Source organism: Aythya ferina, assembly GCF_964211825.1.
Source record: "Aythya ferina genome assembly, chromosome: 29".
NCBI lineage: Eukaryota > Metazoa > Chordata > Aves > Anseriformes > Anatidae > Aythya > Aythya ferina.
The window spans coordinates 599,426-624,761 of NC_140326.1; the positions used below are offsets into that span (position 1 = coordinate 599,426).

Consider the following 25,336-nt stretch of genomic DNA (forward strand, 5'->3'; position numbering starts at 1 on the left):
CCAGAAATCAACATTACTGAACCCGCACAGCATGCGAGAATCAAACCCTGCAGATAACACTAAATCTTCAGCCCCAGTGTCACTCTGCTGCAGGGTAATTACGCGTGACACGAAACATGGCCCGCAATCCACTTAACCTCAGCTCACCCCAGCGGCCCAGCCCCAGGTAAGTCACGTAACTGAGGGCTCTGGTACCAGCCAGCAGAGCTCTCACCAGAGGCCACACGCCACGGGGTGAGGCTGGAGGATCAGACACGCTCAACCACTTGGCTTCCCCCGAGGCAGTGCTTCATACCACACTTGCTTGGCAGACAGGATGAGCAAAGCTGCTTGCTTACCTTGGCCTGGGTCAGATCTTTCTGGGGCGAGGAGGAGATGGAATTTGGATATCGCCTCGTCTGGGTGGATCTCTGTTCGTACAGTGGTCCCTGAGCGCTGTTCTGGGAGGTAAATGTTGCTGTCTGTATTGTGCCGCTCTGGTAACCAGACTCCTGGCTTTGATTGGACGAAATTGTGGATGAAGATTCACTACAAAGAACAAAAAGTTTTTGTTTTCCTCCAAATCACCCCTGTCTGCGAGCTGCTGACACAGACTGCGGGCTCACTGTTCCAAGTCTTCAAAATAAAGAGCCCCGAGCCCCAGCACGGAGGAGCCACACCACGCAGCCAAGGGCAGGAGCAGACCCAGGGAAGAGCTGACCCCGCTGCAGGAGGGTGCTGGCACCCAGCTGCAGGCTTGCCTCACGCTGCTCTGCTCCAGGTGACGTTTCATGAGCTGTCACCACTCAGGTCCGAGCACTCAAGGGACCAGATACCCAAGTGGCAGCCCAAGAGAAGATGGGAGAAATTTATTTTGCCTGCACATCAGCACCTGTAGGTAGTCCTCCTGCACCACGTCCCGGTGTGCCAGGCAAAAGCCCGTGGGAAGCACACGGAACCTGCTCACCAGGAGCAGCTGGGCCGGGGATTCCCTTCCAGTGTTTCCAGCAGAACAGTTTTCTGCAGGAAACTTCTGGTTTTTGTACAAGCACCCGAGGCCAACCGGTCACAGAACTGCCCGAAAGCCTGCTGGCAACTTGCACCTTGCTGTTGCATACCTTGTCCCCCCTTTGCGACCACGGGCAGGGTCAGAAAGGGTCTACTAGAATGCAGTGTGACCGCAGCCCACGGGGTGAGCTGCTCCCTGCTCGGATCAATCACCCCTTTCCTCAGGGGGGCCCTCACCTGGCGGTGCTGGTGTACAGGCTGCTCGGGGACTGGCTAACGGCGGCGCTTGTGGTGGGCGTCGATTCGTACTCCGCCAGAACAGGCTCCGAACCAAACTGTAATGCCCCAAACTGCAGGTTTAGCCCTGAGATATCTGCTGAGCCAGGCATTTCCACCGCAAGTGCAGGAATCTGCAAGGCAGGGAAAACAGAAATGCTCAGTCACTCCCCGGGATCAGCACAGAAAATGACTCCAGCTCCCCCAGTCCCACCGCACAGCGGTGGCTCACATCCTCTGAATTACTCTGTGCAACCCAGGAAGGCAACTGATCTCCATCATCCCCTCCTCCAGCCCCCCAAAGAGCCAACGCCAACCCCAGGAAGGCCAAGAGCAGCCTCTCCCTCAGCAGCACAAAGGGAGCTTGCTGGAGCTCTGACAACACAACGCCTCCTTCCCACCATCGCTCTGCACCTTGGATGTTAACGACGCTTTTTTCTTTTGCTGCTTCAGCTTCTGCTGTGCTGGCTGGGGACTGGAGGACTGGTTGTCTGAGGAGCCCGGGGACATTTGGGGAACGGGATTGGTTTTGCTGGGCAGCGGCGAAGAAGGGGGTGCCGGCACAGTCGTGGAGGCAGTCACCACGGGCTGCTTCTCCTGCATGAACACCTCGATCATGGTTGAAGTTGACGTGAAGGCCTGACGCTTGGTGAAGGGACTATGCACAGAAGAGTCCGTCGGGTTCTTGAGATCTGCCAGGGGCAGAGAGCTGAGTTAGGCTGCGTTTCCTTAAAACAGAAGCAAGTTCTGACACTTCTCACTATCAGGAAAAATAAAATCACTTCACACTGCACCTCCTGAGGTCCCTTAAAATGAGGGCGCAGAGAAGCCCAGCACCCCTGCTCCTCACTTTGCACTCTCACCACCATCCATGCGGAGATTTCTAAGCCCCTGTCCCCAAAACTTATTCCATCATCTCCAGGGGACAAAGCAAGCTTGGACAGCAGGAGTCCTCCATCCTCCCAGAAAAAAACAGACTTTAAGGTCCCTTGCGTGGAGGCACCGCGTGTCTGCTTGGCACGGGCTTGGCAGTGTTTCCTCCCCCTTCTCTGCCAACATTGCTGCGTTTCCTTGCCTGCTCTTTCCCCTGAAAATACAGGGCACCCTGCGAGCAGCACCCCCAGCCTCAGGACCACCCTCCTCTGCCTAAAGCAGCCAGGAGCACAGCCCATTAATACACAGCTCCTCTTCCCTCCGACGCTCCTCTGTGGCTCCTTGTCTGAAAAGATCGGGAGCTGCCAACACCGACTGCAGCTAGGACAGGGCTCAATTTTTCTTCAGCTTAGATTTGAACCACAGCCACATCTCTATGGCAAGAAATGAAATGCACGATCGGAAAGAAATGGCCCTAGTACCCAACCGCAGCATTTCTGAGATTCAGGCCTGTAGGGCTCAACATCTCATGTGAAAAGCACGAGCCTCTCTTCCTTGGCGTTTACCCCTTCGTGCCAGCCCAGAGGCAGGATTACTTCTTGGCATTTAGCAGTCACCAGAACCACATTCCTTTAAAAGATGCATCAGGTCAGCAGCGAGACGAGACTGACAAGTGTTTGTGTTCAGGAAGCGCTTGCTGGAAGCACCTACTTGCAGATCTCCTGTTACACAGCTTTACACCCAGCAGAAGTTCTGCACAGTGAAGGGCTTGGGAACCCCAGATCCCTGGCCCCGAGGCTGCCTGGAACAGCCAACAGGTTGTGGTTTGCCTGCTCCCCATATAAAGGGAACGGGGAAAGGCTCAGATGCACTACTACACTTTGCTCTTGTCAGGGAATGCCTTACACAAACTTGCACCTGTGGCTCTTTTAATTTCCCCAAGCTAAAGTTAGCTTGGTTGCGAACTTGAGGGGCATTTGGTCAAAGGGTTTGAACATCTGTTCCTCCTCCAAATCCCTCACCCTACTGTTTGCAGCACGCTTCTGCGGATCTGGGGGAACACAGAAGGCGTTCCCCGTTGAGGACCTAAGCTGCTTTTCCTTACCGTACTGCACGAGAGACGAGGTCTGCGTAGTGGATCCCATGTCCCAGGAGGAAGCAGTGGTGCTGCTGCCAGGCTGGGTGTGCTGAGCAGCCAGCTGAGCCAGAGCCTGGGCTGTCTTGAACTGCTCCAGGAACTGAGAACCCGTGGTACTGCTGCCTTTGGCCTCTCCGACATCTCCAAACCCTTTCCCCAGCATGCTCACCTGCAATTTCAGCAATGGAACAAAGTCAGCATCTCCCCTGCTCAGAGGACACGCACATCTCCTAACACAAGCCTGAACTCTGCACCCTGCTGCTTCTCGCCGAGTGCCTCCGTTTAACAGCCTTGAGCTTCAGGTACACAGACACCATCAGCAAGGAGGCCTCACACTTGTCTCACTGCCTTTATCATGCTCAAGCCCAGGTAACTCCATCTATTGCCTAACTCGCTGCATCGTGCAGCGTCCTGGAGGCTTTCAAAGCCAGTCAACAGACAGATCTTTAAAATGTACTGAATTACACACATGCACTTGGCTTCACCAGACAAGACAGCCACCACCAGAACTTGGCTTTCCCGTTGGGGCAGGTCAGGAAGGGGGCTCAGAACCATCTCATCATTTCATGCACAATGTCTTTGCTGAAGTTATATGACAAAGCACGTTCCCAGGTCTGCGCACACCAACTCAGATTCAAGACCTCCTCTCTTCACCCATCAGCGCAGAGCTGCTAGCACTTCACCCCACACCAACCCCCCAGCCAGTTCCAAGTCTCAAACTGACAAACTTGCAAGCCTCTGGATTGCAAGAGCTTCTCCTTCCCTCTGAGCAGGAAAGAGGAAAAGTTGCAAGCCCAGCAAGGGCAGCAGGGCAGGAACGATCCCATTTATTTCTAAGTAAGCAACGGGTTCCATGCTTCTGCTTACAGCAGACTGGCAAATCACCCAAGTGGAGGACTCTGCCACGCGAAGCAGACAGGTGTCAGAACTGGAATTACCCACGTGGCCCAAATGCAGGCAGCGAGCAGCAGGGAAACCGTTTGTACAAGCCCGCAGGCTGGCAGCGAGCGGCATTTCCTTACCATGCTGTGGTGGGAGAAGGAGTTCCCGGAGGTCGGCTGGGCCATGGCACTCTGCTTCGAATTGCTGAACACCAGCGGCTGGGCCAGGGAAGGAGCCTGGGATGACTCCAGGTTTGTTGACTCGTTCTCCATGGAAGAGGGAGTCTTTCCTAGCAGTACTGCAAGGTCGATTCTGGATGAAGAAAGAAGACAACCCGCTGAGGTGAGCAGGAGCTGTCACATTGCTTTTACTACAGCAGCGTTCTACCTCCAGCCACATGATTTGTGCTTTTTCCTTTAAACATCCAGTCAATCTGCAGAACTTCAGCTCACAACTGCCACTAGCAACCTCCAAAGGACAGAGACTAGGCAACATCCTGCACAGCCTTGTTTACATCATGGAACACATACCTTAAGCACTGGCAAATGCCCAAAATCTGAAGAACCAGTGGCAGAGCCTAGAAGAGCACTGTAATCCAGACTTTCTAACAACTTCTACACTTAAATATGTGTTAGCTCATTCAGAGCTGCTGCGTTTTTATCTAGCTGGCAAGGTTTAGCCTCCAAAGGCAAACTGCTCTGAGACTTGGGTGCCACTTGTCCCACAAAACTGGTACCGCCGTGGGCTCTCACCTCTGTCCGGCTGTGATTGTCACATTCTCTGCAGGCAGAGGCACTGAAGACACGTTGGAGGCAGTGAAGATCTTAGTCTCAGACAGCTGAAAGATAAAAGAGGGAAAAAGGAATTCCAAAATTCAGACCAGCATGGTGGGACTCCGAGCGAAGCACACAAGACACAGCCCCGGGATGATTCAAGGAATTAGGTCTTAAAACTTCAGCGTTTGGCTCCCATCAGAATCATCTTTCTGCAGATTTCTTCTTGGGCAAGTGCACAAATCACCCCTAAGTCAAAAAAATAAATCCCTCTACAAATTTCCTGTAGTCCACATGGCCCCAGCAGGTGGATTTAAAATCCAGGTGGATTTAGTCAGGTGCTCCAAAGCCATGGTGTTCAGCACACATCTGCAAAACCCACTGCACGGGTTTAGGTGCAAATATTACTGAAGAAATCAAAGGGAAAAAAAGCTTCCGACTGGCAGTTTAGCTTCCAACAATCCTGGTTTCACCTGGGTGATCTGACCAGATACCAACAGATCTCCTTAAACTGTGGAAGGGAAAACAACGCTGCTCAAAAACAAACGAAGGGGAGGTTTAACAACCACCTGAGGCTGAGCTCAGCGTTCAGCTGAATACAACCAGCTTCTATTCCAGCCTGAGGAGCTGCCAGCAACTAAGCTGCGGGAGTTTAACAACAAAACCACAGCAGAGGAATCTCTGAGAGCATATCACACACACTGAAGGCAAGACGGGCTACCAAGACACTCTTTAAGCAAAGACCTGGCTGGAACAGACGGAAGCTGCCTGCGCCTCCAAGCCCAGCAGGAGAGCCTCCCTCAGACAGTGCCTGGAAAGCCAAAGCTTTCTCTTCGTGCCCATTCAGTAGGGCTAGCTAAAATGAGCATGCAAAACTAGTAATGCTGCTAAGAAGCCCAACCCTGCTCCCATCTGCAAGACCAGAAGTTCTCCCTCGGTTTAAAGAGTGGGACTGGAGCCCAAATCAGAAGAAACCAATAGACAGGCGTTAACAGCAGGTAATAACATCCACCATCTCTCAACTGAGGCTCCAGGTGGAGAACAAAGCTCATCAAGACAAGCCAGAGAGCAAGGCCGGTTAATGGAAGAATTCAAAAAATGCTGCTGGAAGAAGTAAGAGAGCCAGACTGAGTGCTCCAGGAGATCCCTTGCTGGCCTGGGCTCCTGGGACGCCCGTGTTTTAGCAATATTTACTCTCCTCAGTCATCAGAGCTCCTGGAGCTGGGAGGTTTGGGCTATGCCCGGAGCACGCAGAGGGTGGACTTTGTGCCTCTCTCCTGGCTGCGTACACAGGCAGGACAGCACCCCGCCAGCAGCACGCAGAGGAGAGGGGTTCGGGGAGTACCTACATCTTCATTCCAGTCCTCCGTGCCCCATTCTTCCGTCGCTGCCCTCCATGCACCTGAAGGACAACAAGAGGCAGAGAAGTTAGGCGCGTGTCAAAGCTCCGCTTACAAGAGCCGGGGAAGCACTGGGAAGCTTTGCAAGCAGCCGAGAGGACTTTTATTTGCCAACCAGACAAGTTCAAGCAGCCGACCCCAACCCAAAATTCACGGGCAAGTTACCACGAGGGGATTGCCCCAGCCTGGCTCGGGCTGAGCAGCACCAGGGGGGGCCCTGGGCCAGCAGCTAGGGCAGCGCGCGCCCCCCGGCACCAAACAGGAAAGCTGAGCCTGGCGAGGAAGCCCCGGCACCGTCCCCAGCCTCCTCATCCCATTTCCCTGCTCTCCCCCCTCCTACGGCAGCAGCACCCACGAGCAGTTGGTGTGACCCCAGCAGCTCGGACAGAGCACCTCTGCTGCGGGGCCCCCTTGTACAGGACCCCCCCCGGCCGAGCCTCGAGCCTCTGCAGCACCCAGGGGCAACCGAACCATTCACATGGTTGTTCCCCCCCAAAAAAAGTGTCAAAGTCTCATGGAGAGGGGAATGGGAATCTGAAAGGAAAGTTTCTGGGGCTAACCAACCCATCAGTGTTCTGGGTCCAATTTCGGAGAAATGCTCCAAGTGAGGAAGTTTAGGGTATTCCGGGGGAAAAGCACAAGATTTCAGCCACAATTAATCGCGAGACAAGCAAGATTTATCAGAGGGAGAAAAAAAAAAAAAAAGCTTTGCCTGGCTGCATCTTCAACTTGTTCGGTCCCACAGACACCACCATTTAAACCCCAGTACTTTGAGCTGTGTGTGGTGGCTTCCCAAACCATTGGGCAAATGAAAATTTGCTGTGGGAAGAAAGTGGGAGCATTTTCCATCCCCAGAATTCATAGGGCAAAAAAAGAAAGCCCCCTGCCCAGGTCGGTTCAGCCCACGCAAAGCAGGTGAACAGAAGCCAAGAAAAGGCAGGGGGTTAATTCTGGAGGGAGTCACAAGGACAGAACAAGTTGGCATCAGCCCCTTTATCAGCTGAAAGCCTTTTACAGCATAAAACCAGCACGTGAGGAATGAGGGCTTTGCAGATCCTTCTGCAGGACACGATCAGGCTCTTGGGTTTTGGGGGGGAAGAGGTCAGTAGATCTCCCCATACACACTCCAATTTTGAAGCCAAAACATCCAAACAACTGCTTGTGTACAGGTGGGGTGTTCAGAGAACCAAAGAAATATTTTCTTTTTTCTTTACCTGATATTGAACCAATCCAAGAAGCTTTCCTGGGTTATTTTTGTTTAGTTTGATTTAGAAATGCAGACGTTAACACAACTTCCCTGGCTCCTGGGAGTCTCGAGGCTCACGACCCTTTCCTCCCGGGACAGAAGCACCGGGAAGAGTTGGACAAACCCAGCCCAACACACAGCGGGGGTTAAGGAACAGCCTCCCCCGTTCCTCAGCCTGCTCGTGCCCTCACTCATGGGCAGCAGGAAGGCTGCAGGGATCGGAAAATCCCTGGGAGGAAAGCAGGAGCTGCGGGATCCTCACCCCACTGCAGTCCATGGGGGAGAGCAGGAGGCTCAGAGAGGTCCCAAAGAGTTTGTGCACGGAGCAGAGCACAGGGCTCGGCTTTAGCTTTGCTCACGTGGGGGGGGAAAGGAGAAGAAAAGCAAAGCAGCAAGGAAAGCGGGAAGAAATCCTGCAGGTGAAGAGCAGCCACCGATGGGGCTTTGCTGGTGCCAGGCACCCAAAGAGAGAGGGACAAGGAACCCAAGCCCTGCCCGCTCGTGCGACGCTCGCTGCATTCTCTGGGAATGCTCCAGGAAGCTCCCTGAGCAGCACGGTGTGCTGAGCTTTTTAGTTGGTTTGCTCTGAGAGAAGCCAAGCGTCTCTGTCCCTGTTGGAAGAGCCGCGTGGGGAGCAGCAGCGCGGCGCTGCCACTGCCACGGCCACCTCGGAGTGGAACCCCAAGGGGAAACCCTCCCTGCCCTCAGGGAGCTTCGAGGAGCAGCTGATCTCTTTAAGCTTCTCCAGGCAGGAAAAGGGGGCTTGCAAATCTGATTATATGATTATGTTTTTAGGCAGAACTTGAGTGTCCCATCTTGCAGCAGAGGAGGGTGTAAGTAATTTAAGTAATTTAAGTAATTTAAGCCACGGCGTGCCGCTCGGCAGCACGGTGAACTAAGAGGCTTGCTGCAACCACTGCTGAAAACCAAAATCCCATCGTGTCAGGATTTTCTTTTTCTAAAGAAAGGAGCAAAGCAGAAGGGCTTTCAGCCTGGATTTCCAGACCTCAGGGACCGCAGAAGGGCTGAGGTGGGAAGGGACCTCTGGGTCCAATCCCTGCTCAAGCAGGGCCACCCGGAGCAGGGTGCCCAGGACCATGACCAGAAGAGAAGACACTGGTTAAATGTTTTGGGCCTTCTCAGGGGCACTAATGGGATTAGGTGGGCTTAATAGGGCCAACGGGATCAGCCCATCGGTCTCTCTTGGCTTCCTAAGGCATAACAAGATAAAAACAGGAAATAAACTGGCCAGGCACCGAGCAGCTTCGCCATCAAGCATCCTGCTCATCCGACTGTCTCAATGGAGATGTGATTTAGTAGCTTAGCATCGGTGCTAGGACAGGCAGACTAGGTGATCCTGTGGGTCCTTTCCACCCTTGTTTCTACGATTCTGTGCAGATCGGTGGCCGCCTTCGGCTGCAGGGCTGCTGGGAGGGAAGCAGCGTGGCGGTCCGGAGGCAGCCGTAAGCAGAGGTAAAGCGCTGAGACAGCTGAGCAGCACAATCACCCTCACAGCAGCGTTTGGAACCTAGCGGGGAGGCGAGCGGAGAGACTGCTGCAGAGCGAGCTGCAGAGGCAAGGGAATGGCATGGGGACTACAGCAAGTCACAGCTCTCTGGATGTGAGATGGGCAGAAGAGGGCTGAGCTGCCTCGTGCTTCCCCTGGGGCAGGATGCTCTGTCGGTGCTGGGGACACTGCACTGCCGTGGGTGCTGAGAAGCAGTGGCTGAAGTCAAAATTTACATAATCCACAAGTATGCAGGTTAACCTCTCCCAATTTATATTCAAGGTGTCAGCATTAGTAAAAGCAGAGTCAGAACAAACGTCAAAATTCATTAAAATGAACAAATTAAGAGAGAAGAATGACATATCCACAGATATTTCAGTTTGTTTAAAAAAAAAAGCTATAAAGTAAAGGTATCCGGGGCAGTTAGTGCACCTGGATGTATCGTACCAGGAGCAGTGTCAAATTTTCGGGGATAATTTGACCCCTCACCCCCAATGAAATCAAGTCCTGAAACAAAAGAAAAGAAAAGAAAAAGACAACCAGTGAAATTTTGACTTAAATGAAAGAGTTTCATTGCCCCCACGTACATCAGTCACATTGTACCTGTGGATATTGTTAATTCAAAGAGATGCCTGAGGCTACTACAACAGGAACAAAATGACCACACACGACACAGGTGAACGATAAACTTCAGGGCTGCGCTGTAACTCTAGAGCAGATCCCAACTGCTGTGTCAGAAACTGTCTTTATTCCACTCCAGCCATGCTCTAAACCACTTTGTTCTGCATTTCCAAAAAACACGGACAGAGAAAAGCACACACAGATGTCTGCTCAGACCAGACAGCTCGATTTGCAGCACACGGAGCTCTGCTCCTTTTGCTTTTCCCTCCAGAGGCACACGTGCCCCCACTGCCCTTAACCAACAGACTCCTCTACTACATCCCTCTGGTATTTAGAAATGAAGCCATTCAGTTTTTAGAGCCATCAGCAGAATGATCTCTCAGTCTGCTAGAGTTTTACGCATCCAGGCCTACTTTCTCCTTTCAGAAAAGCTCTTTTTTCTCTGAAAAACAAAGTCTAAACTAACAACACGTAGCAGAAGGGACAGCACTTCTCAATCCTGCGTTGCTCTTTGCCAAGCTATTAGCTTGTCAGCAAACACAAGAAATACGAAGCTGGCCTAATGCAGCATTAACGTGGAGCTGTGAATGGTTCTTATAACCAAAACGTGATGTTTGAGCACTTGTGTCACGTAGAAATGGTTTGTGGTACAAGATTGCTGCGGGGGGGCCTCAAACATGCAAGGGCAGGTGGGTGTTTGCAACCACCCAGCAGAGAAGTGCTTGGTTCCAGCAGGGAAGCAATGAAGGTTTCATTTCGGCTAACTTCTTGTATCAGGCTCTCACCCTGCAGCAACCTGAGCAAGATGACCACTAAATGTGAACGCTCCCCGTACCGAGCCCAACATCTGAACTCAGAGCAATATTCTCAGGAGGATGCACTGAACATCCAGGGAGCCTGTGTGTGTTTATCACACTCCTGCCTGTAAAAATGCTTCTGCAAAGAGGCAGCACAGCTTCTGCTGGGAAATACACCTGAGGTGAGTGTCCCTGGGCCTCTGTCAGCAACAGCACGCACAAGATCACACCTGAACAACCATCCAGCTCCAAATTTCCAGCCCTAACAAACGACATGATCCAGCCTTTACAGTCAGATCTAAAACCTCAAGGATTATTTCACAGGAAACCCAAATACACACTGGATATTCCTCAAAGCAAAGGCACCTCTGGATGCAAAGAAACCGAGCGACTGAATTCCAGCTCTGAACCAACAACCTATTCCACCACCCTCAAGCCTAAGACCTGCCCAGAACCTCCTCAGCACGACCGAAGGGACACAAACCCCACTTTTGACCTAAAAACACAACAGCAACAAGCTTAAAGGCCGCTTACTTGTGCCATCGTCCGGTTCAAAACTGCCAGTGTTGTTCCACGTGTTGTTGTTGCTGTTCCCATAGTTCTCGTCCGTGCTGGCCGGCTCAGCGTAGTCAGCCGGGTTGAAAGTTCTGTAAGAAACACGGGGAAGAGAATTTGTTATTCCGTCGTGCTAAACATTTTAAAAAACAGCTGATGGTGTTTGTGCTGTATTATAGCTGGGAGATTCCCCCAAGGCTGCTCTGCTCAGCAGAGGAATGCTCCAGCTACAGCGGCCCTTCCAAGTTTAAGTTAGCATGGTGCAGTTTTTGTTTCATTAAAAACAACAACAAAAGGCAGAAGAGTGAAGCAAATGGCAGTATTCACACCCAAAGGTTTTGTGTTTTTTGCCGTGGCGTGTCCTAATGAAACTTACCCCATGCCTTGGGCAGAAAATCTTCCCCCCCGCCTTCCGGAGCCACCTGTAAAACACACACACGCTGCTGAGCATCTCTCTTGGCTCTGCGCCACTGGGAGAAGAAACATTTGAACAACATATGGAGTTCTGATGCCCAGAATATAAAGCGTTGAGGATCGTCCCGAGTAGATGGGGTTTCCAGCAGCGGCTTTATATGTACATGAATGACCTCAGCTGGCTGGCAGTGTAATTAGTGATGCGCGATTCCAGGCTCAGATGAGGTTTCCAGCTGGCACAAAGCGTAAATACCGGACCCCAGGTTCTGATTTCTGCATTGTGTCCTCGGCAACAATTCCTGAGCAGCACGGCTTTTGGAGAAAAATGAATTTCTGCCACCGAGTCTTTAAAAACCAAGCCAAGTGTTTGCACAGCACTGGTGCTGAGAGACACATGTGCAGGGACGAGGAAGATCCAGGTGCTGTCGCTGACAAGCAGCCTGCCCACCTGCCAACAGGCTCCTAGCTCTTCTGCTATCCCAGCTCTGTAGGATAAAGCCGGGCTCAGTTCACCTCCCCGGGCGGGACACAAGAACTCGTTACTGTTCCTACCATGCTTAAAACGGGGAAGCAAGGCACAGGCACTAATCCTAACCCTAAGAACAAAAATCAGGTGCTTCTTTTTGGCTTGGCAATTCCTTTGATAGAGGCACATCACAGAGGAGCTGTGCTGACACCGTCCTTCTCCCACCCTCCGACCCGAAGCCCAGCGCCTACCTCGGCCTCGGCCACGTCCCCGTCTCCCTCGTTCCGTGCCTCTTCCAGAAGAGCCTCCACTCTTGCCACCATCCAGTCCGTTCTCCTGGCCCCGAACTGGAAGAGAACAAGGCAAAGAAACCTTCAGGATTCCTCCTGCTTTAGGGAGGACACAAGAACAGACCTCGGACACTGAAGCGTGGTGGCTCCCGAAACTTTTCTTAACCCGGCGATGCCAAGCACAGCACCTAAGGGTGCATCTCAAACAGGTCGCCACACACACGAGGCTGATTCTCCCCAAAGCTGTGCCTGCCCGAGCAGCTTTATGGCTAGGTAGGGGTGTTAGGAAGGGGCAGGTCCGTACACTCTCTTCCACGGCTGGCACCTCGCCCCCGCCTTGGCGGCCCGCCACGTCGTCTGCTGAAGTCCCGATCCCTCTCCCGGTTTTCTTTGCTTTCTTCACTGGGCTCTGTCTGTCCGCTCTCCTTCTGTCCTTGGACACCCTTCTTCTTCCCGACCATTTCCCAGGAATGCTGAAGGTTTGCAAAGGGGAGAGCAGTTAATCACAGGCTGACCAGCGCTGGATGCAACATACACGCATGCTTCAACAGCCTACAAAGAACATAACTCCGGAAAACAAATTGTTTCCAGCCTAATTTCATTGGGAAAGACCATCTGCCAACACGCAGCACTGCTTCCTTCCCAGGGTGCTCGCACAGCCGGCTGGGATGCCAGAGGAGGTACGAGGAGATGGCTCCTTCTATTTCTGCACTGATCCCTGGGCCTCTGCAACAAAGCGGGCGTAATACTGGAGCTCAAAGCCTGGAAGCTTCACCCTGTCCAGCAGGAACAAGGCTGGCCCAGCACACAGCTCACTGCTTTGAGGGAGCTCCCGCAATAACCAGGTAAATATCCCAGTGCTCTGCAGTCAACATTTCCGGGTGAGTTATTCTCCCAAAAGCAGCTGTTTAAGAAAACCCCTCCCTGAACAGCCGATCCCACAGAGGAGAGTATCAGAGTTTATCCACAGGCGAGTTCAACCCATCCCAAGTTGGGCTGTAAAAACTTGAGCACGCCTCCAGCTTACTGCTCTAAGCCCACACGGGTTTGTTTTATGACACTCTGTGATGGTTTCACATTCTTAAGCTGATGCTGCACACTGGTAGAATAATTAAAATAGTCACAAGTCACTGACGAGCACCTGAAAACATAACTGGCAGATAAACAAACAGCTGGGTTTGGATGGCAACATGCGGGGACAGTAACAAAAAACCTTAGAGGCACAAACTGCCTTCAAACCAAGGGCTTCTCAAGTCTCTCTCCGTGGGTATCTGGCTCAGAAGGAAATTCAGGAAAATGTTTCCTTGGAATACTGCGATTTTAAGCAGAGTCTAACTCAACGTGAAGATCACGCCGGCTCCCCTCCCGTTTGAAATACAGTAAATTATGAGTAACTAGCTCAGCAGGTGAGCGTTTGAGCCATTAACAAGTCTGTTCCTTACCAGGAAACCCCTTTCAGGGAACTGCTGCACCAGCTGAACCCAGCCCAGAAGCAGCTCCGAGCGCTGTGAGCTGCGGGTAGCAGCCCGAGGGCCCCCAGGGCACCGCAGGCTGAAGAAGTGGCAGCCACTCGAGGGCTCTGCTCTGCCAACACCACTCCTGCCTCTGCAAATCCTCCACAGCGAGCGTGCCTTGCCCTGCATCTCGCGCTGCTGGGGGGCTTCAGCTGCTCGAATAAAGGAGACGCCGCGGCTTGCTGCACGCTACCCCGAGCGCTGTTTTCGTGAGCAATGTGCTCATCGAGGAAAAGTAATTGCTGCCATAGCAGGGCCTTGGCGTTCAGCTGGTTACAAGGGACGTGGAGGAAAACACAGTCAGAGCAGAGCTTTGCCTCAGCGATGCACGTTCATGCCACCCCCCTTCCTAAAAGGGTTTTCCAACAGCTGTTTTGTTCAGTTAGCGATGGAAAGGGCTCTCTGAAGGCAAGGCAAGGATCCTCACGTGCACCACACTGAACTCGGCCGCTGCCAGAGCTAGCAGAGCACCTGATGTTGGGAAGCAGCTGCCTTAGACAACACAGAGCTGTCCAAGCCATCCATCTACCTCATGGCTAATAAAGAGGGGGAAAAAAAGAGCTAGTGCATGGCATTTGGAGCGCTAGCTACAGCCTCAGCTTTGCTCGCAGTTTGGCTGGCTCCGTCCCATCTCGGTGTGCTGGGAGATCTGTTCAGCCACGGTGGGGAAGGGTCTGAGGCTCGGCAGCTTTCTGCTGGTTTGCAGCAGGATTTGTGTCCGATGCCCTCACCACAGCCTGCGTGCTTCATGGAGGAGCTCCCACTCGTTTACAGAGCTCACCTTGGCTCACCTAACTCGACAGAAAACACTGCTGGCACAGAAAGGGCAAAAAGACCCAAAAATGTGCGGCACAGGAAAATCAGCAAGTTGCTGTGGACGAGGAGGAAACATTTAGGGCTGGAGAAACAAAAGTGCCCAAGTAACAGAAAGGAACCGCTGCTGCCACACCTGCCCTTCACCACAAGTCTCTCAGCCCTTGGGAGAAAAGAGAAGTTACTTCCCGCTCACGGCAGGGTGAAAGCTTTGCCACCAGCACGCTGGCATCCGTACAACTGCTCGGATTCAGAAGGAATAGGAAGCAGGTGGATTTATCACATTTTCCCCTCCATTTCCCTATTCCAGGCTGGCCACGCTCCTGTTCTCTCCAAACCTACAACGTTCAGAAGCCCGGAGATAACCACACTTCCCATGCTCCTCGTGAGTCATTCCGGTTTATCTGCACGTTACTGTACGGCTCAGCTCGGCTCCAAACAGGCAGCCACACCGAGCTAGGCCTCACCAGATTTACAGCACCCAACCCTACCGTGTCCGGGTTGCCCTCCAGCAGCACGTTGATGGCTCTGTTAACATCCCCGTTGCAGTCGTGCAGAGCAATCACACACTCATCCTGGTTCTTGCCTGTGATGTCGATCAGCTGTAGGAGAGACACCGCCACGCTCAGCGCGTTCCCAAACCAAGACAGCACCGACAGCCCCCCGGCTCTCTTACGAGGCGAGCAAACTGCATCCCAAAACAGAAAGCGTCTGAAGGAACGACGGGGTTTGGCAGTCGTGCCAGCCTCCCCAGCTTAATTATGCCCCCGAACGAGAAGCAGATCCCCAGAACCGAGGGTGGGAATTTCTGAGTCACCGAGTTTCCCCACAACCTAGCCTCCCAGCTCCGTGCCTCGGGATGCTGCTGAGCCTTGTGCTTTGGGGCCGAAGACAGCAGGCACGCGGGGCAGTGAAAATCACGGTGGCCTAAGGAAGCCCAGGGAGCAGCCTCCTGCCCTGCCCTGCCCCGGGGGCGTTCGCTGCCCTCTGCCACTGCCCTCGCCCTCCCGGCGGGTTCTCACTCACTTGTTTCACCTTCTCCTCAAAGTCAGCGTCGTTGTGGTCCGAAATCATCTGTGCAAGTCGGATCTGTTCCGCAGTGGCCTGAAGAGATGAACATCAAAAGAGAGCGGGGTTAGCGCGGCACGCCTCGCACTCGCCCTCCTCCGACGGCCGCGCCACTCCCGAGGACGCTGGAAAGGAACCGAGGTGACGAGGACGAGGCGCAAACGAGGGCTGGGAAGAGGCAAGCTGCAGAAAGCAAGGCAGGGAGCAGAGGAGCGAGGGAGGGGAGCCCAGGAGAAAGGGAAACACCGCCGGGCGACCTCTGCAACGGGCGAGCCCAAGCCACCGAACCTAACTCCACCTGGAGGCAGCACCAGGACATGGAGCCAAGCTGCAGACGGCCCTGCGGCCACGTCCGTTGGGTAAAACAAACAGGGCACGGCCGGAGGGAATCACAGGACTGGAGGGGTGGGAAGGGAACTCCAGAGATCATCGGGTCCAACCCCCCTGCCCAAGCAGGTTCCCTACAGCAGGCTGCCCAGGGAGGCGTCCAGATGGGCCTTGAATATTTCCAGAGGAGGAGACCCCACAGCCTCCCTGGGCAGCCTGTCCCAGCACTCCAGCACCCTCACCATGAAGAATTTCTTTCGCCTGTTGGTGCGGAGCTTCCTGGGCTCCATTTTGTGACCATCACCCCTCGTCCTGTCCCCACAGACCACTGACAAGAGGTTGGCCGAACCCCTCCGTCTGTCTCCCACCCCTGGGGGATTTGTGAACACCTTTACAAAGGTTTACAAAGCCAGGGGAGGCAGCACCCAGGCGGAGGCGCCCGCCCTGCCCCGGGAGCACCCCGGGAGCTGTGGGCCTGCACCCAGCCCAGCGCCCGGCCGGGAGCGCCAGGTCTCCACCTCCACGCAGCTGGTTTCCAAGGACGCTGCCCTTACCTGCGGCCGCTGCTTGTGCTGTGTCTGGCTCTGTGTCTGTGTCTGCTCCCAGTTCCCCCGGGCTCGGTTAGTGCCCACCGATGTCATCATTTACAGTATATACAAATAACAGTATTTACAAGGTAGAGCTCTGCGGTGGGGCGGGGGAGAAGAGAGAACAGGCTGTTAGAAACTGAAAACACCAGGCAGCGACCGAGTGAGGCAGCCGGCACGGCCCCACCCTCCCGACGCTTCCCCAAAACCGACTGCGTGCCCGGGGCTGCCGCGGGCTCCTGCAGCCAGCCCCCCACCACCAAGTGCCCTGCGGCAAACACGGCCACCACCGCGCCCCCTCTGCAGCCTGGCATCGAGGAGAGGAGCCCCGTGGAAAGGGTTCAGCCACGCGCTGCCAGAAGGTGCCTGCGAGCGGGCACGGGGTCGCCACCGACAGCGAGGAGCGCTGCGAGAAGCTTTGCTTTGAGAGCAAACACCTCCGAGCCTCAGGTGTGCCGGCTGAGCACCCTGAGCTCTCCCCTCTCCTGGCTTAAATTTGGTGCAGAGGAAGCAAAAACCTGCTGGCAAAAGGTGCTGCTGCAGGCCTGGGGGGATTGTTTGTACAGGAATATGATCCCAGTAGAACCAGCTGCTTTTTCTTGTTCCAGTTGTTCCCCAGATCCAGGAACATCACGTTTGTCTTCTAACGAGTATTCTGAAGTTACCCCAAAAACGAACCCAGTGCCAACATGGAATAACAGTAAATAACTGCTGGAGGGCTGCTTGAGGCCAAAAATCCCTGCAGGAGCCGTGGAGCATCCCTAGGATGTGAAGTTTTACAGCCGCACGCCCCGGGTTTGGAGGACGGAGTCCTACAGGAGGTGAAGGGCTTCACCCTGCCCACGGTGTCCCCAAAGCAAGGGGCACCAGGCACGTCACAAGGCGCTTGGCAGGCCTCGCTGCCCCTGAGACCCCGAAACCTCAACAATCACCAGCCCCACAGCGCTGGGGTTTGCTGGTAACGCCGCCGAGCCCCCCTCCGAAGCAACAGGTTCTGCTCCTGCTGCTGCCAGGCCTGGGGCAGAGAAGGGGCTGCAGGAGGAGACCTGAGCCAGGAAACGCAGCCTGCAGGACGCGACCCGACGCCTTCCTCGTCACCATCACCACAGAGCAGGGCTCAGGGTGCAAGAGGGAAAAGTGGAAAAGCTGCAAAGCCAACGGGCCTGCGAGACCCGGGGAAGCTGAAGTCTGCGAGTGCAGAGCAGTGGGGCTGGGGGCCCTCTCTGTGGGAGCTCAGGGACCCCACGGCACCTCCCCACCGTGGCAGACCCCCACGGCTCACGCCAGCACCTCGCCCCACTCGTGCTGGGGTTCCACGCACTCCGCAGCCTCCCCCAAAACCTCCAAAGGCTGCCCTTCAGGGGTGCCCACGCCTCGTGGCACCCCAAGAACGGAGCTTTCTGGCCACGCACCTCCAGGTTTTCACAGCGGGAGGGAACCCACGCCACCTCTGGGGCCAGCTGGGTGCAGCCAGCACCTCGCCAGGAGCGCCGAGCCCCAGCGCTCCCCACATCCAACGCCGCCTCCTGTGCTCCTTCCCCACGGAATTTCTTCTCTCTCCCCACGGCCCCGTCTGGCCCAGCCCCACGCATTTCGTGCGGACACGAGGCCCCCCGTTAAACCCATCCTGCAGCAGGACCACGGGCCCAAGGGGAAGCGATGCTGCGGCTCCACGGCGCGCTGCTGTCCCCAGCCTCCGGGCAGCGCCGGGCATTGTTCGACAGCCGCCGCGCTCTGCTCAGTTTTGGTGAGCATTAAAGCTTTTTTTAAGTGTAAAAACCACCAGAGGAAGAGCCACGGCAGAAGCAGCAGCAGGCCTGGGTGCTGCAGAGACCTCCAGGTGAGCACAGGGTGCCCCGAGATGGGGCTCTGTCTGCTGGGGCTCCATCCCTCCAGCGGGGCGCTTCGGTGCAGCTCCCGGGCGGTTTTTGAACACAAATCCCAGCCCCGACGTCGGCTCCACACCCGGGCTGGCAGCGCACAGGTAACGACGAGTCCAACAGCGAGTTCAGAGCAGCGTTTATCAAGCATTTTACCTCTTTTTGTTCAAAAAGGAATAAAAAAATACATATGTGCAGCAAGAGGGAGGCAGTGGGGGGGCACGGCCGGCTGACCGAAGCACACCCACGGCCGAGCCGTGCCGGCGGGGCGGGGGGGGACCACGTTGTGCCCGGCCTGCCCCACGCCAGCAGGACAGCGAGGTGTTCACCGGGATTTAGGGTGCAGGAGAAGCCTCACGGCCGCAATCTGCGGGGCTGCCCGGGGAGGCAACACAGCGGGGGGGCCCCGCGCTGCTCTGCAGAGCCCCCGCTGCCTGCACAGCCCCGGGCAGGGGGGGCCTGGGGGCCGCGAGGCGTCCAACGAAGCTTTGGGAGCGGAGGCGCTGCGGGCACGGGGCGCAGCCCAGCTCCTTACCGGGGCTCCCGGCACGGCCCCGGGACCCCGCGGGCCCCCCCCCGGTCACGGGCACGTGCGGCAGGGCTGGGGGGGGGGGAAGGGATGGGCCGGGAGCACCCGGGGGCGGCGGGGAGGCCGCGGGGGGGCCCGCCCGGTGCTGCCGCGGGGCACGGGGCCCGCACGGGCGGCGGGGGGGAGGCCCAGGGGGGGAACCGGGGAGGCACCGGGGGGCGATCGGGGCTCCCGGGGGGATCCCGGGGGGGTCCCGGGGCCGCGCCCTGCCCACGCCCCGCGGCTCCGCGCCCCCCCCCGGGGGTTCGGGGCCCTTTGTTCGCGGCCCCGGTACCGGGGCCCGGCCGGCGTGGACTGGGGGTGGGGGGGGCAGCGCGGGGCCGCCCCATTGTTAGCGCGTTGCCGCGGGGCGGCCGCTGAAGGCCCCGGTGGCGGCGGCGGACAATGGGGCCCGGCGGGGCGGCTCCGTTCCCGTTCCCCCCCCCCCCCAAAGCTCCGAGCAGCGCGGCGCCAGCCCGGGCCCTGCTTCCGCCCTCATGGCGGCGGCCGCCATTCCCCGCCTGGCCTCACCTGAGGGCGGCACGGCCCGGAGCGGCCCGGCACGGCCCTGCAGGCCGCGAGGCGCCCGGTAACGGGGACAGGGCCGCGGGGGGGGGGGGGGGGGCGGGAGAGGGGACGGGAGGGGGGGGAGGGAGAGGGGAGGGGGGAGCGGGGGGGAGCTGAGGGGGGGGCTGAGGGGGGGGGGTGCAGGGAGGGGAGGGGGGGGGAGCGGGGAGGGGGGGGCGGGATTTAAAGGGGCCGCGCGCCGCCCGCCCCGCGCAGCCAACTTTACCTGGGTCGGCGCCGCACTGACAAGCACCCAGCGGCGCCCGCCCCCATCACGTGACGCGGGCCGCGGCGCTTCGGGGAGGGGAGGGGGGAGGAGGGAGGAGCCGGGTCACGTGACGCGGGCTGAAGGGAGCGGAGGGCGCGCTCGGCTTCACCCCCCCCCTCCCCTCCCGCTCCCCCCCCCCGCCCCGCCCCGCCCCGCCTCGGTCCCTGGTCACGTGGAGGGGGTGGGGAACGGAACGCGTCACGTGGAGGGGGCGCTCGGAGGCTTCGGCGGCCGCCATGTTGTGTGGCCCCGGGCCGGGCCGGGGATGGCGGGGGCCGGCAGTAACTGGCTGTCGGGGGTCAACGTGGTGCTCGTCATGGCCTACGGCAGCCTGGTGAGGGCGGGGGGGACCGGGGGGAGCACCGGGGGTGTGTGGGGGGCTGCGGGGGTGGTGCTGGGGGGGTGTGGGGCCTGCGGGGCCCGGTACCGGGGGTGCGTGGGGCCTGTGGGGCCCGGTAGCGGGGCCTGTGGGGCCTGGAGGCCCCGGTCCCCGTGGGGCCCGCACCCCGTGTCCGTGGATCCCCGTGGGGCCGGTACCGGGTGTCTGTGGGGCCGGGCACCGGGTGTCCGTGGGTCCCCGTGGGGCCGGGGGCCGGGCACCGGGTGTTCGTGGAGCCCGTGGGCCTCGGGTGCCGTGGGTCCCGTTACCCGTGGGTCCCGTAGGTCCCGGTCCCCGTGGGGCCCGCAGCCGGTGTCTGGGGGTCCCCTTGGGCTGGGCACTGGGGTGTTGGGGGGTCCCCGTGGGTCCCCGTAGGGCTGGGTATGGGCGTCCACGGGTGTCTGGGGATCCCCGTGGGGCCGGGTACCGGGTGTTTGGGGGTCCCGTGGGTCCTGACACCGGGTCCCTGTGGGTCCTGGGCCCCGTGGGGCTGGTCATTTGGTGGGGGTGGGTCCCATGGGTTCCATCGCCCGGTCCCTGGTGGGGGTGGGCCGGCTGGGTGCTGCGTGGGGCTCCCGTGGGACACATCCTGGGGTGTCCGTGGGGAGCAGGCACAGGGTACTTGTGGGGCTGGGTTAGGAGCCTGGAGGGTCCTGCACGGCCCCAGCCCCACAGCGGCTGTGGGGCAGGGGGAGGAGGTGGGCTGGGGCCTCTACAGCCAGCAGGGGGGTGCCTGTGGGGCTGTCCCGGGTGTCCGTGGGGCTCTGGGTGGGCCGAGCGGGGTCCTGAGACAGCTGGGGTTTGGGGGAGGGTGTGGGGCTGGTTTTGGGGTGTCTGGGGGCGCAGCTCGGTGCGCTGACCGCCTGTCCCCCTGGCGGGGTCTAGGTCTTCGTGCTGCTGTTCATCTTCGTGAAACGCCAGATCATGCGCTTCGCCATGAAGTCCCGCCGCGGCCCCCACGTGCCTGTTGGACAGCACGCGCCCAAGGTTGGTGCCTGGTGGCGGGGGCGTCCCTGCTGGGGTCTGCTCTGAAACGGCATCGCTGGGAGCTGTTAAGGGATGGGTTTCCCCCAGCTTTACACCAGGAAGCCCTCAGGGTTTGCCTATAATCACCCTTAGAATCCTGCTGAAGAAGCGAGCGTTCTAAATTCTTTTCTTTTTTATTTTTTTTCTGCTCTGCAGGATTTAAAGGAAGAAATCGACATTCGGCTGTCACGGGTGCAAGACATCAAGTATGAGCCCCGGCTGCTGGCCGAGGACGACAGCAGGCTGCTGCAGCTGGAGACACAAGGTACCCCCTGGCTGGCCGCGAGCTGCAGGACACCCGGGCACCGCCCGGCCTTGTTCTGCCGCGGGGGCCTCTCGGTGCTGCCCTCGCGGCGACGCCGTTTGGCTGCTGCTGGGGGTGGTGGCTCTGCGCCCTGCCTCCCTTCTGCTGCCGAGTGCTGCAGAGCTTTCAGGTTGGGTTTTCTCTTCCCAGGCTGCTATAACTACCTGTACAGGATGAAGGCGCTGGATGCGATTCGGACATCTGGTAAGCGAGGGCACGGCGGGAGGGAAAGAAAGAGGGAGAGCGTGTGTAGGAAACAAGGCGTGCGTCTCGCTTTGTGGGTGAACACAGGCGTTTGACCTGTGCTTCAGGCAGTGGTGGGGTGGTTTCTGTTTCCCAGAAATACCATTTCACGCGGACGGCAGATACCCAAAGTCTTTAATAGGGAAGAATTTCTGTGCCTACCTGCTGGAGCTGAGGAATTCCAGCGCCTCCTTCAAAGGCATCCGCAAGGCCTTGATCGACACCCTGCTGGACGGGTACGAGAGCGCCCGCTACGGCACCGGGGTAAGCGCCGGGCCCCCCGGGGGCTGCTCCTGCTGGGCTGGCAGGGCTGGCATCGCGCTGTGCCCTCGGCCGGGGTTGGCAGGGTCTCTTCTGTTTGCGTCCAGGTCTTTGGGAAACCAGAATACCTGAAGTACCAGGATGCTCTGAACGAGCTGGCAAACATGTGAGTGTTTCTGTCCGGGTGCGTGGCTGCTGGGGGACGCTGGGGGCTTCTTGGGCCTCGGTGGCCTGTTGTGGAGGTGTGAGCAAGGACGGGCTTTGGGGCAGAAGGCCAGCCTCTGAGGGGCAGGCTGTTCACACCAGTCTGTGCTTCCAGGTTTGCTTCTTTACGGCCTCTTGATGCATTTTGGGGCTCGTTTTTTGGTCGCATCCACGTTCCTGCTTGCACCTTTTGAGCCAGGGTCTCCGGGGAGGGGCCGCATCCTTCCCCAGCCCTGACGGTGCCTCTCTCTGCAGGACCAAGGCCCGGGTAGGCAGCAGCCAGCGGCAGCACCAGTCAGCAGCCAAGGACCTCACTCTGTCCCCCGAAGTCTCCAGCCCTGCCACCATCCAGGTCACCTACCTGCCTTCCAGCCAGAAGAGCAAACGTGCCAAACACTTCCTGGAGCTGAAGAGCTTCAAGGACAACTACAACACGCTGGAGAGCACCCTGTGAGCGGGGCGGGGAGCGCTGCTCCGGGGACCTGCCGAGAGCAGAGCCCCTTGGGGGCTGCAGTTCAGTGTCCCGGGTGCATTTTAGCCGTGGGTCAGCGCGCAGGCGGAGCTGGGAGGAAGCGGCCACGCTCTTGGGCCTCCCTCTTGCACGACGGCAGATAGAGGAGCTCCGTGGGGGCTCCGTTCCAGCTGCTGGAGCTCCCCCCGCGCCAGGAGCCCGTTGCAAAGCACTGTGCCCCCTGCCCAACCCGGCGGGGATTGGCCCCTGCGCCAGGCTGGGGCGCGCTGCAGGCGTTGTTCCGCCTCGGAGCCCCGGCCCTGTGAATAAACTCTGGTTAGCTTTAGCTTATTTATAAAAGACATCCTCCCCCCCCAGCCAGCGCTCTCCTCCACCTCTCCTCTTCCCCGTGGCGGCCAGCAGGGGCTGATGCTGCCTTTCCGTCCTGGCTGCGTTGAGCTCAGGCTGCGGAGCCGCTCGTCTCTTCTCTCCAAAGACCGCTGAAACGATTTCCCCGCGGCACCATCGCTGCTGGGGGCCTGGACGGAGTGTAAATATTTCGGTGGGCGAGGTGCCCCTCCAGGCTGCGGTTTCTGTCCTGCAGCTGGGCCTTTGGGGACGTCTCGGGCAGACAAATCCCGGCTGCAGCCGCCCCGTCTGCCCTGCCGGGGGCTCCTCCCCGCTCTCACCAGCGCCTCGGATGCCCAGGGGAGGGGGCTGCTGGCGGCGGGGGGAGCCCAGCTCCGTGTCGGCGTCCTGCCGGCAGCGCCTGCTGCTCCCCGCGTGGGCTGGGAGCCGTGCCCCTTCCCCGGGCCTCTGCACTCTTTTTAATTGCTGTTTAATAAAACAACAGTTACCCCCAGCTGGATGCGTGCCACAGGCCTCTGGCTGCCAGGAGCCGTTCCCTGGGGGATCCAAGGAACCAACGGTCACCGTGGGGCTGTCGCCGCGCTGCCGCCCCGGTGACAGGGACGTTGGTAACGGCCCAGCTGGGGCAGGGGGCGGTTGTGGGGTCCCCACGGCACCGGCCATGGCTGCGGCGGCCCAAAAGGCCCTGTCCCTGCGGCAGGAGAAGGTGGGGGCAGTCACTGTCCTGCGTCCCCATTACGTGGGGAAAACCCGGGCAGGTTTGAGCCCCCCCGATGTGTTGGTTGCTGCAGGTCCTGGTGAAGGAGGGAGCCTACGCGGAGTTACTGCGGAGGTAGAGCCAGCAAAGGGGGTCCCCGGGGTGAAGGGGGCAGAGCAGGAGGGGGGGCACAGCAGGGAGGACGGGGACCCCGTGCTGCCCCGCTGTCCCATCACCCTGTCCTTCCTGTCACCCCCCTGTCCCCGCAGCTGGGGGCGGGCGGTTGGGGAGCACCCCCAGCGCCAGGAGCGGGTCTGGGCCACGGCCCTCGGGGAGCTGCGGTGGAGCCTGGGGGCAGAGCTGCGCCTGGCCTCCAAGGAGCAAACCACGGTGAGCTCCGCTCGGTTTCGGCACGGTGCCCTGCCCGCGGTGCGTGCCCCTCATCCCCAGGGTGCTCCTGGCTCCAGCAGCAGAGGGCCCGGGACCCCCGGCAGCAGGAGCGCGGCTCACGCTGGCCCCAACGCCCCGCAGGTCCGCCGGGCCGCCCTGCACCAGCTCCTCCAGGACGAGCACCGGCAGCACCAGCGGGAGCTGCAGCAGCTCGGGAAGGCTTTCTACGTGGAGCGGCTCTGAGCGCCCGGCTGGCAGCACTGGGGGGGAATAAAAGGAGTTGAGCGAGACGGGGCTGTGCCTGCTGGGGATGGGGACGGCCGCGGGACAGAGGGAAGGGGCAGCGCAGCCCGATCCTCGCGGCTGGGATCCGGCAGCATCGCCTGCGGCCCCCCTGTGCCAGATCCTGGCACGCGGGCCCGGCCGTGGCTGTGCCAGGAGATGGCAGCACGGCCACTGCACCCGCTCTGCTTCTCCCGGGCTGCCCCATGTGTGGACGTGGCACCTGCAGCCCCTCGTGCTCTGTGGTCAGGACCCACTCCTGGTGCCAGCCGCACGCCGCTGTCCCCCCTGTGCCAGGGACGGGGCTGGGGTGCGATGCTCCATGGCCCTGCTCTCCATCCGGGCACCCCCCGAGCCCCCTCCTGCCCCTCGTCCCCACTGCCTGTGCCCGACCTTGGTGTCTCCCGGCCCCAGGGCCCATCAGCGCCCGCCCTGGCTCAGTTTATTGACAGGGCTGGGGGCCGCTGGGCCGGCACCCCCCCGCCAACGGCCCTTCATTAGCTCGGCTGTCGGGTCGCATCACATCACCACCGCCACACGCAGCTCCCCGTGTCCCGGCCCCGCGCTGCCTCCACGTGTCCCTGCTGTCCCCGATGCCACCCTCCTGGCTGTCAGAGGCCGCCTGGGCAGGGGCTGTGTCCCCATCCCCCCGTGGTACTGGGGCTCTGGCCGCCCCACGTCCTGCCCCGTGGGTCTGGGCCCCGCAGAGCCCCCAGCTCTGTTCCCTAGGCCAGGAGCTGCGTGTCCCCTGCTGCCAGGCACCTCACGAGGCCCCACGTGCCCTCCCAGCTCTATGGGGCCATCCATCTATGGGGCAGCCGCCCCACAGCAGGTCTGGGGTCCTGTTTTGTCACCCAGCCGTACCCAGAGCACCAGGGCCACATCCCCACGAGGGACGGTGCAGGAGGACAGA

General features: G+C 58.8%; 2 protein-coding genes across 10 annotated transcripts in view; one reads left to right on the plus strand and one right to left on the minus strand.

The window, feature by feature from the left end:
• UBAP2L (ubiquitin associated protein 2 like) overlaps window positions 1–19,892 on the minus strand; it is a 29,401-nt gene extending 9,509 nt beyond the window's left edge. For 3 of the 9 annotated variants that reach the window (XM_084500363.1, XM_084500360.1, XM_084500367.1), the window contains exons 1-16: window positions 19,776–19,892; window positions 16,502–16,631; window positions 15,579–15,656; window positions 15,044–15,154; window positions 12,530–12,698; window positions 12,187–12,282; window positions 11,432–11,477; window positions 11,035–11,147; window positions 9,515–9,589; window positions 6,279–6,331; window positions 4,909–4,994; window positions 4,297–4,468; window positions 3,242–3,443; window positions 1,678–1,955; window positions 1,225–1,397; window positions 339–528 (exon numbers count right to left, since the gene is read on the minus strand). In XM_084500363.1, the coding sequence (XP_084356489.1) occupies window positions 339–528; window positions 1,225–1,397; window positions 1,678–1,955; window positions 3,242–3,443; window positions 4,297–4,468; window positions 4,909–4,994; window positions 6,279–6,331; window positions 9,515–9,589; window positions 11,035–11,147; window positions 11,432–11,477; window positions 12,187–12,282; window positions 12,530–12,698; window positions 15,044–15,154; window positions 15,579–15,656; window positions 16,502–16,591 (1,932 nt within the window). In that variant the 5' untranslated portion in view covers window positions 16,592–16,631; window positions 19,776–19,892. Of the gene's footprint in view, window positions 1–338; window positions 529–1,224; window positions 1,398–1,677; window positions 1,956–3,241; window positions 3,444–4,296; window positions 4,469–4,908; window positions 4,995–6,278; window positions 6,332–9,514; window positions 9,590–11,034; window positions 11,148–11,431; window positions 11,478–12,186; window positions 12,283–12,529; window positions 12,699–15,043; window positions 15,155–15,578; window positions 15,657–16,501; window positions 16,638–19,513; window positions 19,581–19,775 lie in introns of those variants that run through there. The other 6 variants (XM_084500366.1, XM_084500365.1, XM_084500362.1 and 3 more) reach the window with 5 other exon arrangements.
• A 95-nt stretch (window positions 19,893–19,987) lies between these two features.
• LOC311424889 (protein C1orf43) lies at window positions 19,988–23,547 on the plus strand. The gene is made up of 7 exons (XM_084500371.1): window positions 19,988–20,151; window positions 21,082–21,183; window positions 21,379–21,487; window positions 21,677–21,730; window positions 21,867–22,033; window positions 22,138–22,196; window positions 22,490–23,547. The coding sequence occupies exons 1-7, from the start codon at window positions 20,083–20,085 to the stop codon at window positions 22,686–22,688; spliced, it is 759 nt and encodes a 252-aa protein (XP_084356497.1). The 5' UTR covers window positions 19,988–20,082; the 3' UTR covers window positions 22,689–23,547.
• The last annotated feature ends 1,789 nt before the right edge of the window (window positions 23,548–25,336 follow it).

Excerpts from the sequence above, each read along its gene's own strand:
- LOC311424889 (XM_084500371.1), top strand. The coding sequence starts at position 20,083 with ATGGCGGGGGCCGGCAGTAACTGGCTGTCGGGGGTCAACGTGGTGCTC. Across the intron at positions 21,731-21,866 it reads GGATGCGATTCGGACATCTG|AAATACCATTTCACGCGGAC; the intron begins GTAAGCGAGGGC and ends TCTGTTTCCCAG. Across the intron at positions 22,034-22,137 it reads GCGCCCGCTACGGCACCGGG|GTCTTTGGGAAACCAGAATA; the intron begins GTAAGCGCCGGG and ends GTTTGCGTCCAG.